We start from the raw sequence: 16013 nt of genomic DNA, 5'->3' as shown, positions 1-16013 counted from the left end.
CTATCTATCTATCTATCTATCTATCTATCTATCTATCTATCTATCTATCTATCTATATATCTATATATATATATATACAGCAATGTTATTGCCACTTTCAAGGCCCAGAAAGATAGTAAAGACATCGTTAAAATAGTCCATGTGACTACAGGAGTCCTTAATGTTATGAAGTGACGAAAATACTTTTTGTGCGAAAAAAAGAAGACTTTATTCAACAATTTCTTCTCTTCCGCTGTGAGCGTGAGCACCACGATGTATGCGTTTGATGCTTATGCAGGAGCCGGCCAATGCTAAGCCAGCGTTCTGACGAAGAACACGGAAGCACTGCACTGTGTTTACAACGTGAACAGTGTCAGAGACTGATATGGAAGAGAATAAATTGTTGAATAAAGCCGTTATTTTAGTTTGTTGCGCACAATAAGTATTCTCGTTGCTTCATAACATTAAGGTTGAACCACTGTACTAGTCATATGGACTATTTTAACAATGTAAGTGTCTCTTGAAAGTGGTCATAGCGTTGCAGTCTATGGGGGGTCAGAAAGCTCTCAGATTTCATAAAAAAAAATCGTAATTTGTGTTTCCGAAGATGAACGAAGGTTTGGAATGAGGGTGAGTAATTAATGACAGAAATAAAAAATTTGGGTGAACTATCCCTTTGATGTAAACTTTCCTTTTCCTCATTTCCCTGAATGCACATTAGCTCTGAGGTCTACCATCTTTTCTATTCTCTGCCCTAACAAACCTCATATGTATTTCTGTGTGTCCTCAGACGTCTCCACTGCACTAGGAACTACATTCACATGCACCTGTTTGTTTCCTTCATGCTGCGTGCCGTCAGCATCTTTGTGAAGGATCACGTGGTGCACACTGGTACCGGGCTGCAGGAATTTGACGCTGTGCTCATGAATAACTTCACTAATGCTGTGGATGTGGCACCAGTGGACACTTCACAGTATGTGAGTCAAACGCTATCTGACTCTTTCATGCATCATGAGTATTTTAGTAAATATTTATCAAGTAACTCATGTGGCCTGGTTTTTGATTATGTAATCAATATTTATATTATATTAGGGCTGGGTGATATTGTTTAAAATTATATTTTATGTTATTAAATTTAAATTATATTTAAAATTATATATTCTTTCAGTTTTTATTCTAATAATAATTTATAAGTAACCCTGAATATTCATTTAACCTTTTCACATATTCCATGAGCTGTGACAAATTTAAAATTTAGATAGAGAGACAGACAGACAGACAGACAGACAGACAGACAGACAGATATGGAGGACTCTTCTAAACGATCTGCTGTCTGTTCCAGGTACATACTGTACGTATCATGCTGTGTGCAAAATGTGCCATTTGAATTAGTAACTCTTGAATGACCAGAAGCATAAATCATTGTAGAATGTCATCCATAACAGCTTGAACACTGCATAGAGGCACAGTGAAGTGTTAAACAAGCCTAGTTGAGCAGAAAATTGAAAGGGGTCAAGTTGCATCTGAATGAAATTACATCTTGGTGAGGTTTGACTTAAATTCTGATTATGGTGGAGAATACATATTTTAATGCTAGTGCAAGGTTGTGACCTGTCTTGACACTGACATTTTTGGAAGAAATGCCAATGCTAGAAGTATATTATTGGATTGCAAGAAGCTATAAGTGCTCAGTCTCATCCTGTGCAGTGTGTTATACTCCAACTGGAGGACTTTTGTTTTATTCTATCTCCAATCTCCACCTCATACACAACATGTCTGAGTGTTTTATTATACTCTACGCCCACCACATGGCCAGCCTCAACAATCCATGCAAAGAGGTTAAAAAAACTCACTTGTCCCCATTTGCTGTCTTTTGGGTGGGAAATGATTATTCATTCCCACCTACGCTCAGACTCGAACTGTATCCCATTGCGGGCAATACTGGAGACTCAATGACTGCGCCCTCAGCTTTTTCTTCAAACAGCTGCATTGCAGGAGATAAGTACGATGGAGGCAACATCTGAGGGAGGATTTTGCGACCAGTTGTTTAGCATCCATTGTTTACAGCATAAGCGTTGCAGCTACTCTGTCTTCAGAGATTAAAAGGCACAACTGCTTTGATCCATTTTGTTGTATGTGTTGTGTTTCTATAGGTCAGTGAGCCAAAATGCTCACATCCACATGTGACTATTACTCTGGCAAATTTCTCATTTAAAGGAACATGCAGGACATTTCCTGCCCTTCCATTTTCTTCAGTGGACCAGTATGGCAGCAGAACCAATTATTGGCAAATATTTGCTCTGTATATATGCTTTCTGCATCATATCAAGGATCTTTGTGAGGACTTCTCAAAGTAAGCACCAGGCTCACATTTGGGTTTTCATATTTTTTCAGGCCAGCTTTTATTTAGGTATGCAAGGCATAATAATAATAATAATAATAATATTTATTAGTATTATTATTATTGGCAGTACTGTCTCGTCGTGCTTGCATTTTTACTTGTAAGAATTACATTAGAGAGCTCAATTCAATTCTTACTTGGAACAATTACAGTTAGAGAGCTCTTTAATAATAATAATTGTTAATAGTAAAAACTGAATTAGAGAGCTCAATAATTTAATTCTTACTAGTAAAAATGCAATTACAATGAATAAAGCTGGGTACATTTCTGTACATCACTGTATGAAGTTTGATCGCATGTTTCGGCAGACCAGTTTATTCTGTTTTTCTGAGACGTGGCTGTCCGACAGGATACCTGATTCTCACGTGGAGATGGAAGGTTTCACACTACATAGGGTGGACAGAGATCAAGCAAACACGGGTAAGAAGCAAGGAGGAGGTGTTTGTTTGTATGTGAACGATCGGTGGTGTCATACCCAACATGCTACGGTAAAAGAGAGAGTTTGTGATCCGAACATTGAGCTTATTGCAGTAAGTTGCCGACCTTACTACTTACCCAGGGAGTTTTCCCATGTCATTGTCATGGTGGTGTATATTCCCCCATCGGGTAATGGGAAATGTGCCACTGAGACTATTTCGAGAATCACGCATGACTTACAGCGCTCCTCTCCAGACGCGCTGGTTATCTTAAACGGGGATTTTAATCACTGCTCTCTCTCCACAACTCTGCCGTCTCTTAAACAAATGGTGACGTGTCCTACGAGGGGTGACAAAACTATTGACTTGTTCTATACGAACGTTAAGGATGGTTATGTTGATAAACTGCTTCCTCCACTGGGTAAATCGGACCATAATTTGATAACCTTGATGTCTAAATATAGTCCAGTGATACGGAAACAGCCGATAACGTCTAAGACTGTGCGCATCTGGTCAGAGGATGCCTGTGAAACATTAAGGGGGTGCTTTGAGTGCACAGACTGGACTGTGTTCTTTGATGGAGACAGTGATTTGGACAGTATTTCTGACAAAGTAACTTGTTATATTAATTATTGTGTTGAGTCTATGATCCCTTGTAAACTAATCAAAATTTTTCCAAATAACAAACCATGGGTCACTAGAGAAGTTAAGGCTGCTATAAATAAGAAGAAAGCTGCTTTTTACAGTGGAGATAAAGAAAGAATTAAAAACGCTCAAAGAGAGATGAAAGTCATTATCAGACAGGGTAAATTAAAGTATAAGGAAAAGGTTGAAGGAAATATGTCCTGTAGCAACACAAGAGGACTATGGAATGGTATGAAGTCTATTACTGGATATGGGACCAGTAAACCCAGTTTATGTAATTTGGGTTTACAGGCTAACGATGCCAATACTTTTTTTGCAAGGTTTGATGAATTAGACTTTTCTTCACTTCATGAGAATGTCCTTTCTAATCTTAGGAAGAGCAGCTTTGAGGACTGTAGTCCAGCTATTATTCTTAACATTGAAGAGGTTCGTCAGCAGTTAAGGTGTATTAAACCAAATAAGGCAGCAGGCCCTGATGGTGTTCATCCACGTACCCTAAAAGTGTGTGCTGACCAGCTGTGCTCTGTCCTTCATTTATTGTTTTCCTTATCTTTGTCTTCTGCCAAAATCCCAGTTATGTGGAAAACCTCCTGTCTTGTCCCTATTCCCAAAAAAGCTAAGGTGTCTAACAATCTTGCTAACCTGAGGCCTATAGCCCTGACATCGCAGATTATGGAGTGTTTCGAGAGGGTTGTATTGGATCATCTGACTAGGCATGTGTCTGCCTTTCAGGATCCTTTGCAATTTGCGTACAGGAAGGGTGTGGGGGTAGATGATGCACTACTATTTATGCTTCACAATATTTACAGTCATCTTGAAACTACTGCCAGTTCTGTTAGGATCATGTTTTTCGATTTTTCTAGTGCTTTTAATACTATACAGCCACATATTTTAGCTAATAAATTAATTGAGTTTAAATTGCATAATACAACCATTGCCTGGATTTTAGACTACCTTCTAGCACGACCACAGTTTGTTAGGATTGGTAACAAATATTCTGATACAATTTTAACTAATACTGGAGCACCCCAGGGTACAGTTTTATCCCCCTTTCTTTTTTCACTTTACACTGCTGATTACAGGCATAGTCAGCCATCTTGCTGGGTTCAAAAATTCTCTGACGACACTGCTTTAGTGGGTCTACTTAATCAGGGTGATGATCTTGTTTATAGAAGAGAGGTTCAGTCTTTTTACAACTGGTGTGAATCAAACTTTTTGAAACTAAATGTAGGGAAGACTAAAGAACTTGTGATGGATTTCAGAAAGAAAAAAGAGAAGGTCCTTCCAGTTACAATTAATGGTCAGTTGATCGAAATTGTGCAGTCATATAAATTTTTAGGTGTCCATTTGGATGAAAAATTTAATTGGAAAGAGAACACCAATGTTGTAATGAAGAAAGCTCAGTCGAGACTGTTCTTTTTGAGAAAACTTAGATCATTCAACATCAGCACAAAGCTCTTAAATGTTTTTTATCAGGGGATTTTAGCTAGTGTTCTTTTTTATGCTGTACTTTGCTGGGGGGGCAGTATATCTGCTGAGGACAAAAATAGAATAAATAAGCTGATAAAGAGAGCTGGTTCAGTTATTGGTCTTAACCCAGATGTATTGGAGGTTATTGTGGAGAAGAGGATAAGTTCAAAATTAAAAATTGTCCTGCTTTTTGAAGGCCATCCACTACACAATTTGTTTAAGGGACTCAGAAGCTCTTTCAGTAAGCGATTGGTTATGCCTCGGTGCTCTAGTGAGCACATGAGAAGGTCTTTTGTTCCCGCAGCGATCAGATACTTCAACGAACATTGTTAATTACTAAATATTATCCTTGTTTTTTTATAGTGTTTGTATTTTTATACTTTTGAACTGTGATATTGAATTTTTTTAAATTGTGTCTCTTAATCAGGTTTTATTAGTCTTCTAATGCAGAATTATTTATTGTTTGTTAGTTGTGTATTGTGATGGCTGTATGGTTGGTGGCAAACCAGTTTCCCTACCGGGATTAATAAAGTTGTTCAATTCAATTCAATTCAATTTCAAGCTAAACGGCTTGCCATACTAGTCGAATAGTCTCGCACATCGCTATTGGTAAGCTAATGTGTATGCTTGGTACAAAAATATGATACTGTATTGTGGGAGGATTTAGAGTGACTCATAGAGTCTTTGGATATTGCATTATCATTTTATAATTTTTGTTATTTTTGTCATTTATTAGTCTTGAGTTAACTATGACCAAGGCTAATATGATTATTTTCAACCCATTTGCCTTTCTCAGTATTTTGTGAACTGAAGAAAAGACTGCACTTGTAGCATTCAGTATTTTCCATTATTAATAATAATTGGAATCTGCGTCATACAACAAGAATAGAAGTCAATTTACTTCTAAACCAAATTGGACAGTAGTTTTTTGTGATGTAAGATGATATCAAGAAATCCGAAGAGAGTTACACAGTCAATAGTGCTGTTTCAGTAAAACATTTTTAGGACATTTTAAAAGACAGAACAAAAGTTTCAGGCAGTCAGGTGAGCAGTTCAGATCCTCCAGGTGTATTGACAACATAATCTGCACCTTGCTTTCCTCAACCGCCTCTTTGATCATCTGTCAGAAGCACTGAAGCTCTCAAGGTTACCCTTAGTTTTTCGGCACTTTCATGTGTCTTGAGCTGATACATCTGTTATTGTCCATACTCAGAATAGCAGCTCCTTTCACTGGGTTGTTGCACTCCTTTGGGGGAAAGTAAGAACAGTAGAGAACATTAAAGTGATAGTTAACCTAAAAATGAAACGTTTGTGATCATTTAATCACCCTCATGTCATTCAAAACCCACCTTACTTTCTTGCTTCTGTAGAGCATATACATATATACATACAGTAGAGATCAAAATTAAAGAACAACATACAATGTCCTAAATTTCAAGGTCACTGCTTAGTCCTAATTAACGTTAACCTAACAGGAGCAGAAGGGCAGTTTTTTTAGCATATTTTTAAAGTTAAATATATTTTGAACTACAGTATATAAAACTCAAACGAGACAATTAAAAAATAACTCTGGACAAAATTAGAGTACTCTTTCAGACAGCTCCAAGTTATTGGTGATAATGTGGCACCTGGTGATAATTTCCTTAGTTATCTGGCACACCCTATTTAACTGGCAGCTAGCTTTCCAATTTTAACTGACTTGGCAAGATGGCAAGCCGCTCTAAGGTGACTGAAACCCTACGACACCAGGTTGTCCAGATGAAGGCCAAAGGGATGTCCATTTCAGCTATGACAACAGAAATTGGTCGTTCCAAATCTGTGATTTCTAGAATGTTGAAGCTTTACAAAGACACTCATTCATTCAAGTCCCCCAAAAAGACTGGTCGTCCACATAAGACAAATGCACGAGAGGACAGGACGATGCGGAGACTTTCAATGGGGAATCGGTTCAACACTGGAGCTGGAATTGCTTGCCAGTTCAGAGATGAACACGATAAGGATCTGTCTCGGCATACAGTGTCTCGTCGTTTAAGAGAATTCGCACTGAAAGCTCACTCTGCAGTGACCAAGCCTCTCATCAGCAGAAAGAATCAAAAGGCTAGACTAACCTTTGCGGAGGAGCATGTCGTGTGGACAGAGGAGAACTGGTCAAAAGTTCACTTTAGTGATGAAAGTAAGTTTTAATTTATTTGGGTCCGATGGGAAACATTGTTCGGCGTCAAACTGGGGAAAGATTGAACCCAAAGTGTGTAAAGAAGTCAGTCAGAGGTGGAGGAGGAAGTGTCATGGTGTCACGCTGGGTTCTCAAATGAGGACGATGGAGGCAACGGTTAACAAAATAACAAGAAGCTTTAATCCAAACAATGATTCATATACAAGGTGCAAAACCGTGTGAACTAACACAAACAATAACCGAAGATAACGAGACAACAGCTGAAGACAATGACGAAGACGATGATGACTGGCAGTTGCGGGTAATGATGAAAGACTTGCAGGTGTGGGACAAGGAGGATGCTGGGAACTGCAGTGCAAACGGAGACTAACAGATGACCGTGACGATGACATAGACAGTGACAGTGATCGTAACACATGGTTTGGGGGATGTTTTCTGCAGCAGGAGTTGGGCCTATTATACAGTTCCATGGCAGGGTGAATGCAAATGTTTATCAGAACCTCCTTCGGCAACATGTGGTTCCTTCCCTGCAAGCATCTCCCAATCAGCCCGCAATTTTAATGCAAGACAATGCCTCCTGTCACACTGCAAAACGTGTAAAGCAGTTCCTTGAAGCTCAGAAAATTTAAATAATGCAATGGCCAGCCCAGAGTCCTGATCTAAACCCGATTGAAAATCTTTGGAAAATCCTTGGCGACAAAGGTATGGCTAAGAAACCCACTACAGTTACCTGACTGTGGAAGAGACTGGACCAAGAGTGGACCAAGATCACACCCGAGCAGTGTAAGAATCTAGTGATGTCCTGTGGCCGCAGATGTGCTCAGGTCATTCAAAGCAAGGGCCTCTACACTTCCTACTAAATTTTGACTGCTGTAATCCTCAAATGTTAGTTGTAATGCTTTATTTTGTATTGCAGTGGTTATTGTTCTATAATATTGATCGCTGTGTTTTCCACAAAATAAAGGTTTTTGTTGAAGGACCTTGTAAAAAAACCTTTCCCCGCATGATGACATATAGGGAAGATTCCAGATTGGCCCATCTGAGCTTTCATTTTCTCAAAGGCGGAGCAGGAGACCCAGGGCTTGTTTTACATCTATCGCCATTTCTAGCCACTGGGGGACCATAGGCAGGCTCATAAAAAAAACTCATTAAGTGAAATTTTCATGCCATGAGACCTTTAAAGCATACAGGGGCTGCCAAGTTGCAAAAACGTCTTACTGTAAATATGCGTAATATTCTGTATGACTCATGCACAATATTCTAAATCTTTAAAGCCTTTAAAGCCATACAATAGCATTGTGTGAGGAACAGATCGATATTTCTTCCTATATCTTCCTTTCCACCGTAGCTCTCTAATCTCATTTGAGCATTCACATATTTAAAGTTGCCACATCACATGCATAAGTATGAATTAAACTGAATGACTTCACTTTTGTTCCTCAAACAAAGCTTTCATATTCTATACAATTTCCTTTTGTGAAGATAGTCATACAAGTTTGGAACAACGTATGGATGAATAAATGAGAACTGAAAAAAAATGTAACACTGATTAAACCCAACATCTCATTCATAAGCTGTTTACCTCTCTCTCTCTCCTCTCTCTCTCTTCTCTCTCTCTCTCTCTCTCTCTCTCTCTCTCTCTCTCTCTCTCTCTCTCTCTCTCTCTCTCTCTCTCTCTCTCTCTCTCTCTCTCTCTCTCTCTCTCTCTCTCTCTCTCTCTCTCTCTCTCTCTCTCTCTCTCTCTCTCTCTCTCTCTCTCTCTCTCTCTCTCTCTCTCTGTGTGGAAAGAATATAGAGCCCATGTTGGAAAAAGCACTGTAATTATAGCTAGTTTTGCACATTATATGCAGTAATTATAGTTTATTCAAATCACTTATGACAGATAGTGTTTTGATTAGTCAAGAAATGTTGCGCTACATTTATGGATATTTGTGGTAAATGAAAACTCAAACGTCAGGCTAAATACCTTTTTTATGTTATGAATATTCAGTATGCTACTGGATCTCTAGCTACATACCTCTAACTAAACTAAGTAGAGTGAGGATCATAAAACTGTATAGAATAATCCTAAAGGAGAAACCGTGAGATTAAATGCAGAGCAAATGGAGACTTTTATCCGTCTGTAACTGTCATTTTTTTCCTGACAAATCCTGTAGACCTTGTTAATCTTACATTTTTTAGAGTTTGGAGGAAATCTCAACAGTCACAAATAATGCTAAAATGTTCAGAAATAAGATTTGTTTTAGAATTTAAGTCATTTATTTGATCAAAATTACAGTAAAAACTGAAATAATGTGAAATGTTATTACAATTTAAAATAACCTTTTTCTATTTTAAAATATTTTATTTATTCCAGTGATGCATAGCTGAATTTTCAGCAGCCATTACTCCAGTCTTGTCACATGATCCTTCAGAAATCTTTCTAATATTCTGATTTGCTGCTCAAGAAACATTTATTATTATTATCAATGTTGAAAACACTTGTCCAAACAGATTCTGAAAATATATGTTTTTTTGTAACATAAAAGTCTTTACTGTCACTTTTGCTGAATAAAAGTATTAACTGCTTTAAAAATGTAATATTATGGACCCCAAGGGTAGTGTATTGTAGGATCAGTGCCCTTTGTTGGACTTAGAGCAACATTCTTATAAAACAATCATATCTGTAACCCTACAATATATCCAGACTAAAAGTGTGGAGTGAAAGCACAGCTAAAAACATATCTTAAGATTTGATCAGTAGTTGCTGTTGCAAGCTCTATTGATTATACTTGGTGTTAGGGATTTCAACAAACTCCTAATCCCTGATATTATTAAACTATAGTCCATAACTCATCCTGCAGCATTTGGGTTCAATGATGCCTCAAAATGTGCAGCTTGTTGAGGAGAGGTGTTCTATTACTTTTCTACGTGATCAGACGTACGATAATCACCTGCATCTGAAACCTGCTCACAGCACAGACAAGGTTTGATCTTTTGTTTTATTGATCGTGTGGTTGAGGATTGGGAATGTATGTTTTAAAGCGTGATTTGCTTTTGCAGATTTGTACAGAATAAAATTGGAGAGAAGTCACGAGGAGGCAGTGCTTCTGTGATTGACTGATTACGCTGTCCATCCGCTAACACTCACCTGTTATAGATGTTCTTTAAATCAGCCTAAATGGGTCAGACTTGGTAATGGATGGACTAATTACTAAGTAAACAACTCATTCACTCACACATCACCACTTTCGGTCACGTTCGAATCGAAATTAACGTTTTATCTGTGAGTGAGCTGGTTTTGAGTGACCACTATGTCTACAACCTTCATGACATTCTGTTTTTTTTTCTGGACTAATAGTCTTAAAGGATGAGGAACAGTCGTAACAAATCAAAGCTACACAAAATATGTTTGTTGCTGTATTATTTTTGAAGCAATGTGACTTCCAGCAATGTAACATTACATGATGACACTACGTGTCTAGACATAGTGTAAAGCAAATGATGTAGCTAATGAAATTTATGGCACTGATGTTTGAAAAAAACACTTGCTCTGCACCCCTATACCTAAACTTACTACTTCAGACTTACTCACCACAGACTTACATGTGGTGCCATCCCAAAGAGGTACAAAATCACTTTCACAGACTTTTACTTTGACTGTTCCCTGCAGGCGGAATGACCTGCCTACTCAACCCGAGCTGCTGAGTCTTTGTCCATTTTCAAGAAACCGCTAAAAACACATTATTTTTCGTCAGCACTTGACCCATTAACACTATCACTTTCTATTCTATCTATTTTTTCTATTTATTTTTTAAAAAATGCTATTGTTCTCCTCAAGTCTCTTTGGATAAAAGCTTCTGCTAAATAATTAAATGTACTGTAAATGCAATGTTTCCTATGTCTTTAACTCATAAACTGTGTAAGGCTATAGCTATGCATAGTTGCAATTTTATCCCTGGCTGAAATCTAAACCGGTTAAGAACATACCAGAGAGGCACAACTCTTTTGTGAAATGGCACTGTTTTAACTGATGATGTCAAAAGTTGCTCTTAAATCCATTTTAAATTTGACACCATTAACAATGTTAACTTCACCCAATGTTAATATAATCTCTTTCAGGTTTTCAGATTTCGGTATTCCAAAAGAAACTTGCTTTTTTACAAACTGAGAATTTAACAGTAACTATAATACAATTGCTAGTGAAGGCTGAGAATAATTGAAATGTCATCTAAAAGACAACTAAAACTAGATGATACTCTTAAAAGAGAGACACACTTATTTGGCAAAGATTTAAAGATGATTAAAAAACTTTGCTTTAAAATGTGTCCTAGAGGGCTTCGGAGCAAGAAAGAACCTACTTTGGGTCATTATGATAATCATATACACTGTAAAAACAAACCTATAGAATCTACCCAATAAAATTGAGGTAACAATTTGCACTCACTTTGTTTGGGTAGATTTCATCCCATATTTTTGAATAGAGAGTACCTACATTTAATGGCTATGACATACTAAACAAAATTAGGTAAAGTCTACCTAATATTTCTCAATACATTACACAACTAATTACTGAGTAATAATTACTCTATTGTTAGCAGGCAAAAGTCCATCTATTTAATTTTTCAATAGAAATAATTAAAAATTACTTATTCAGAGATGGTTAAATTTACCTAAAAATGGCCAGACACAGGATATTTCATCTATTACTTTTTTATTGACCAAAAAACAAACATTTCAAACTAACAAAGGAACTACAAAAGAGCCCTCTTACATTCATATAACATACAACTTCTTCAAAACTTTCAATTTAAAAATAATGGGAAGTCAGAATATACATTAAAAGCAACATTAAATCTCTCTCACATTTTGTTATTTCAAACAGATCTCATTTACCTTAATGGACTGACATGTAATATGGATACAAACAAACATTACATTTGTTATAAACTTAACACAAATTAATGTAGGTAAAAAATAACCTTTATTCAACATCCAATTTTAAGCGACATACAACTTAATTTCACTCACGTGATAACACTTTACAATAAGGTTTCATTAGTTAACATTAGTTAAATGGTTATTCACCCAAAACTTTAAATTCTGTCATCATTTAGGCTACTCACCCTCATGTCGTTCCAAACCCATAAGACTTATGTTCACAAATGAAGGTCTTTTTGATGAAATTTGAGAGATTTCTGTCCCTCCATTTGCAGTCTACACAACTTTGAAGCTTCAAAAAGTTCATAAAGAGATCGTAAAACTAATCCTTATGAATTAAGTGGTTTAGCGCAAATGTTCTGAAGAAAGACAATCACTTTATATGATGAACAGATTAAATGTAGGCTTTTATTCACATATAAACATTCACACTCTCTTCAGAAAATTTGAACTTAACCACTTAATTCATATGGATTTGTTTAACAATGAGTCAATGAGTTAGTTGTAGACTGTCAATGGAGGGAGAGAAATCTCTCAGATTTCATTAAAAATATCTTTATTTGTGTTCTGAAGATAAAAGAAGGTCTTACAGGTTTGAAACGACATGAAGGTGAGTAATTAATGACATAACTTAAATGTTTGGGTGAACTAGGCTATCACTTTAACTACTTTGAATGAACAACACTTCTACAGCATTTATTAATCTTAGTTCATGTTAATTTCAGCATTTATCAATTAATTATTATAATAAAAAGTTGTTAACATTATAATGCACTGTGAACTAATATGAACAATGAACGACTGTAAATCTTAGTAAAGATTAATATTGTATTGCCCATTAATAGTCCATCTTAATTAATGCATTAACTAATGTTAACAAATGAAACCTTATTGTAAAGTTTTACCACTTACGTTATAAAACTTCTTCAACACTTCCCATTCAAAATAAACACCTTCATGGGATGAAACAGTCTGTGGCTGAACTTATAATATTCTTCTTGCACGGTCTTCAAATGTTTTCATAAAGATCTTTCTGTGGAAGAAAAAGTAAGTAAGAAATGTTTTAATTATTAATTTTTGATTATAGATTTAATCAAGACATAAATTAACTGCATTTAGGCTTAAATCACTGTAAGCTGCATCTTGCTTAAAAAAACAACAACACTGCTATTGCATGATGCATAATTACATCTGCATGATGCAAAATCAAAAGAGGAGAGCAGCAGTTAAAGCTAGGTGATATGCTAGCATAATATGTGAACAATTTTGTGTACGCTAAATGAGGATATGGATAACGAAGAATTAATCACATCGCGAACCCAAGTGAAAACATACAAATTGGCCAAATATATTAACATAACTAAGCTACCGTTTTTGACATAGGCTAACGTTACATTAAGTGAAATAATCCAACAGAAATGCACACAATAATGATCATATCTCCGTAAAAAATAACAATAATAAAAGTACTTTATGATTTGATCCCTTCTAACACAGAGATCATCATATAAATGCAAGGAAACATTAAAAATAATTATCCAGCAAACCACAAACAGTTTTACTCTGCCTTGATCGCCTAACGTTACCCGTCAACAGTCTCTCTCTGTCAAACACAGATGCAATGTGCGCTGCTCTTTGTTCACTTATTTCAGCCATGTACATAACACTAATATTTTACTCATGAATGTAGATTTTTACTCGCATTTGCAGGTGTATATGACCCTGGAACTACGCGAAATCGCCGCGCCCATACTGTCTATGGCCGCGCCGACACAGAAGCGAGCACATTACACAAATCTTTTGGTACACTAAATCTTACCATTAAATAAGTTAACATATGTGTTATGTTATATCAACACGATAAACAACAACAATAACAAACAAAACAAAACTTACCTTGAGCTCAAAGCTTCGTGGTCTCGCTATAAGACGTTGAATTTGAATTCCGTGATTCCCGCCTGGACGTTGAAGTTGGCGCATGTGCAATTTGCGACCACTGAACTAATACATTGGGGGTATGTTTTACTCATTATTTTAAGGTTGCCGATATTACTGATAAAAAATAGGTAGTGTAGTTAGAATGTACCCATTTTAATATATTTTTCTTGCTAACTAATATACTTAAGTAAAATATAACTAATTTACACAGGTTGAATTTAACACCCTCCTGCATCATTTTTTACAGTGTACACTATATATTGCCAAAAGTTTTGGGATGTCTGCCTTTACATGCACATGAACTTTACAGTTTTTCTCAGTCGCTTTGGTGCATTTCTCACATCACTATTTACATTTGCACAACAGTTAGTTCAACCTCCACAACATTTAGTCATTTGTGCACATCATAGTAGCAGTTTCTCATTCCTTCCAACAAATTGCAAATGCTTTTGGACATGCATCAATTGCTTTCATACAACTCTCTGCTGTTTTATAACATTATCATTTGCTTATGTCATGTCAGTCAAAATTAACTATACTTGTGAATGCTGAATAGTCATTCCATATAAAACTAATAGTCCTCATTTCATTGCTTGAGTCATTATATACAAAAATGTTGAACCAGTTGTCAAAATCTGTCAAGCAAATTTAAAAATGTTTTTTTCAAGCAAATTTTTTTTTCTGAAAATGTCTCCTAAATTGAACAATTTCTCTCAGGTGAATCTCAGCTTTCACTGATGAGAAGGGGTGTGTGAAGCATTAGTTGCAACCAATGTTCAGTTCCAATATGTACTGCAATATTGTTTCCAGTTGTGCACAGCTCTACCCAAAGGAAGTTTATGTTTGTTGTAAATAAGGTTGTCTTTTTTATTTTGCACAATGCTGTGAATAAATTAGAATTGCAAAGAGCATATGCAGTAAAAATGTGAAACATACATATTCAGTGTCTTGTACTCAGTTACCTCACTAAATACAGTAATGTGTAACTTTACTGTATTTTTCAAATGGCTGTGCAAATAGTATATAGTGCTGTCTTGAGCATTTTCAGGTAGTGTCACCAAGATCTGACTTTTTTTGCATTGGAAAACATTTACAGAGTAAACTGTCACAATGAAAACATGACAAAGCCATTTGACTATCTTGTTCATAAACAATGGTGTCAGGACTTTTCATCTTGATGACACTGACACTTTCATTGACATGAATACTTGCTTTTGAGGAATGAGCTATCGATTTTGAGCAAGTGACACGCTTTTGCAGGTTATCAACTAGGTTTTGCAGTTTGTACTAATTGTTTTGAGAACTGTATTAACTGTTGTGCAAATGTAAATAGTGATGTGAGAAATGCACCAAAGCGACTGAGAAAAACTGTAATGACATCCCATTCCTGATCTGTAGTGTTTAATATGGAGTTGGCCCACCCTTTGCAGCTATAACAGCTTCAACTCTTCTGAGAAGGCTTTCCACAAGGTTTAGGAGTGTGTTTATGTGACCATTCTTCTAGAAGCACATTTGTGAGGTCAGACACTGATGTTGGACGAGAATTGCCTGGCTCGCAGTCTCCTCTCTAATTCATCCCAAAGGTGTTCTATCGGGTTGAGGTCAGGACACTGTGCAGGCCTGTCAAGTTCCTCCACACCAAACTCACTCATCCATGTCTTTATGGACCTTGTTTTGTGCACTGGAACGGGAAGGGGCCATCCCCAAACTGTTCCCACAAAGTTGGGAGCATGAAATTGTCCAAAATGTCTTGCTATGCTGAAGCATTAAGTGTTCCTTTCACTGGAACTAAGGGGCCAAGCCCAACTCCTGAAAAACAACCCCACACCATAATCCCCCCTCCACCAAACTTTACACATGGCACAATGCACTCAGGCAAGTACCGTTCTCCTGGCAACCGCCAAACCCAGACTCGTCCATCAGATTGCCTGCACTGCCTGCACTGACCCCGCTCTGTGATTTTATGTGGCGTACCACTTCGTGGCTGAGTTGCTGTATTTCCCAATTGCTTTCACTTTGTTATACTGTAATACCAATAAAAGTTAATCCTGGAATATTTAGTAGTAAAGAA

At 36.7% G+C, this 16013-nt stretch overlaps 1 protein-coding gene across 2 annotated transcripts in view; it reads left to right on the top strand.

Moving 5' to 3' along the window:
* pth2ra (parathyroid hormone 2 receptor a) overlaps positions 1 to 16013 on the top strand; it is a 63473-nt gene that overhangs the window by 14353 nt on the left and 33107 nt on the right. The window contains exon 6 of one of the 2 annotated variants that reach the window (XM_082176385.1): positions 839 to 956. In XM_082176385.1, the coding sequence (XP_082032511.1) occupies positions 839 to 956 (118 nt within the window). Of the gene's footprint in view, positions 1 to 769; positions 957 to 16013 lie in introns of both variants that reach the window. The other variant, XM_082176384.1, reaches the window with a different exon arrangement.

The sequence above is a fragment of the Leuciscus leuciscus genome (genome assembly GCF_965113295.1).
Source record: "Leuciscus leuciscus genome assembly, chromosome: 7".
Lineage (NCBI taxonomy): Eukaryota > Metazoa > Chordata > Actinopteri > Cypriniformes > Leuciscidae > Leuciscus > Leuciscus leuciscus.
The sequence above is the reverse complement of the archived record's forward strand: the minus strand, read 5'-3'. Positions and strand labels throughout refer to the sequence as shown.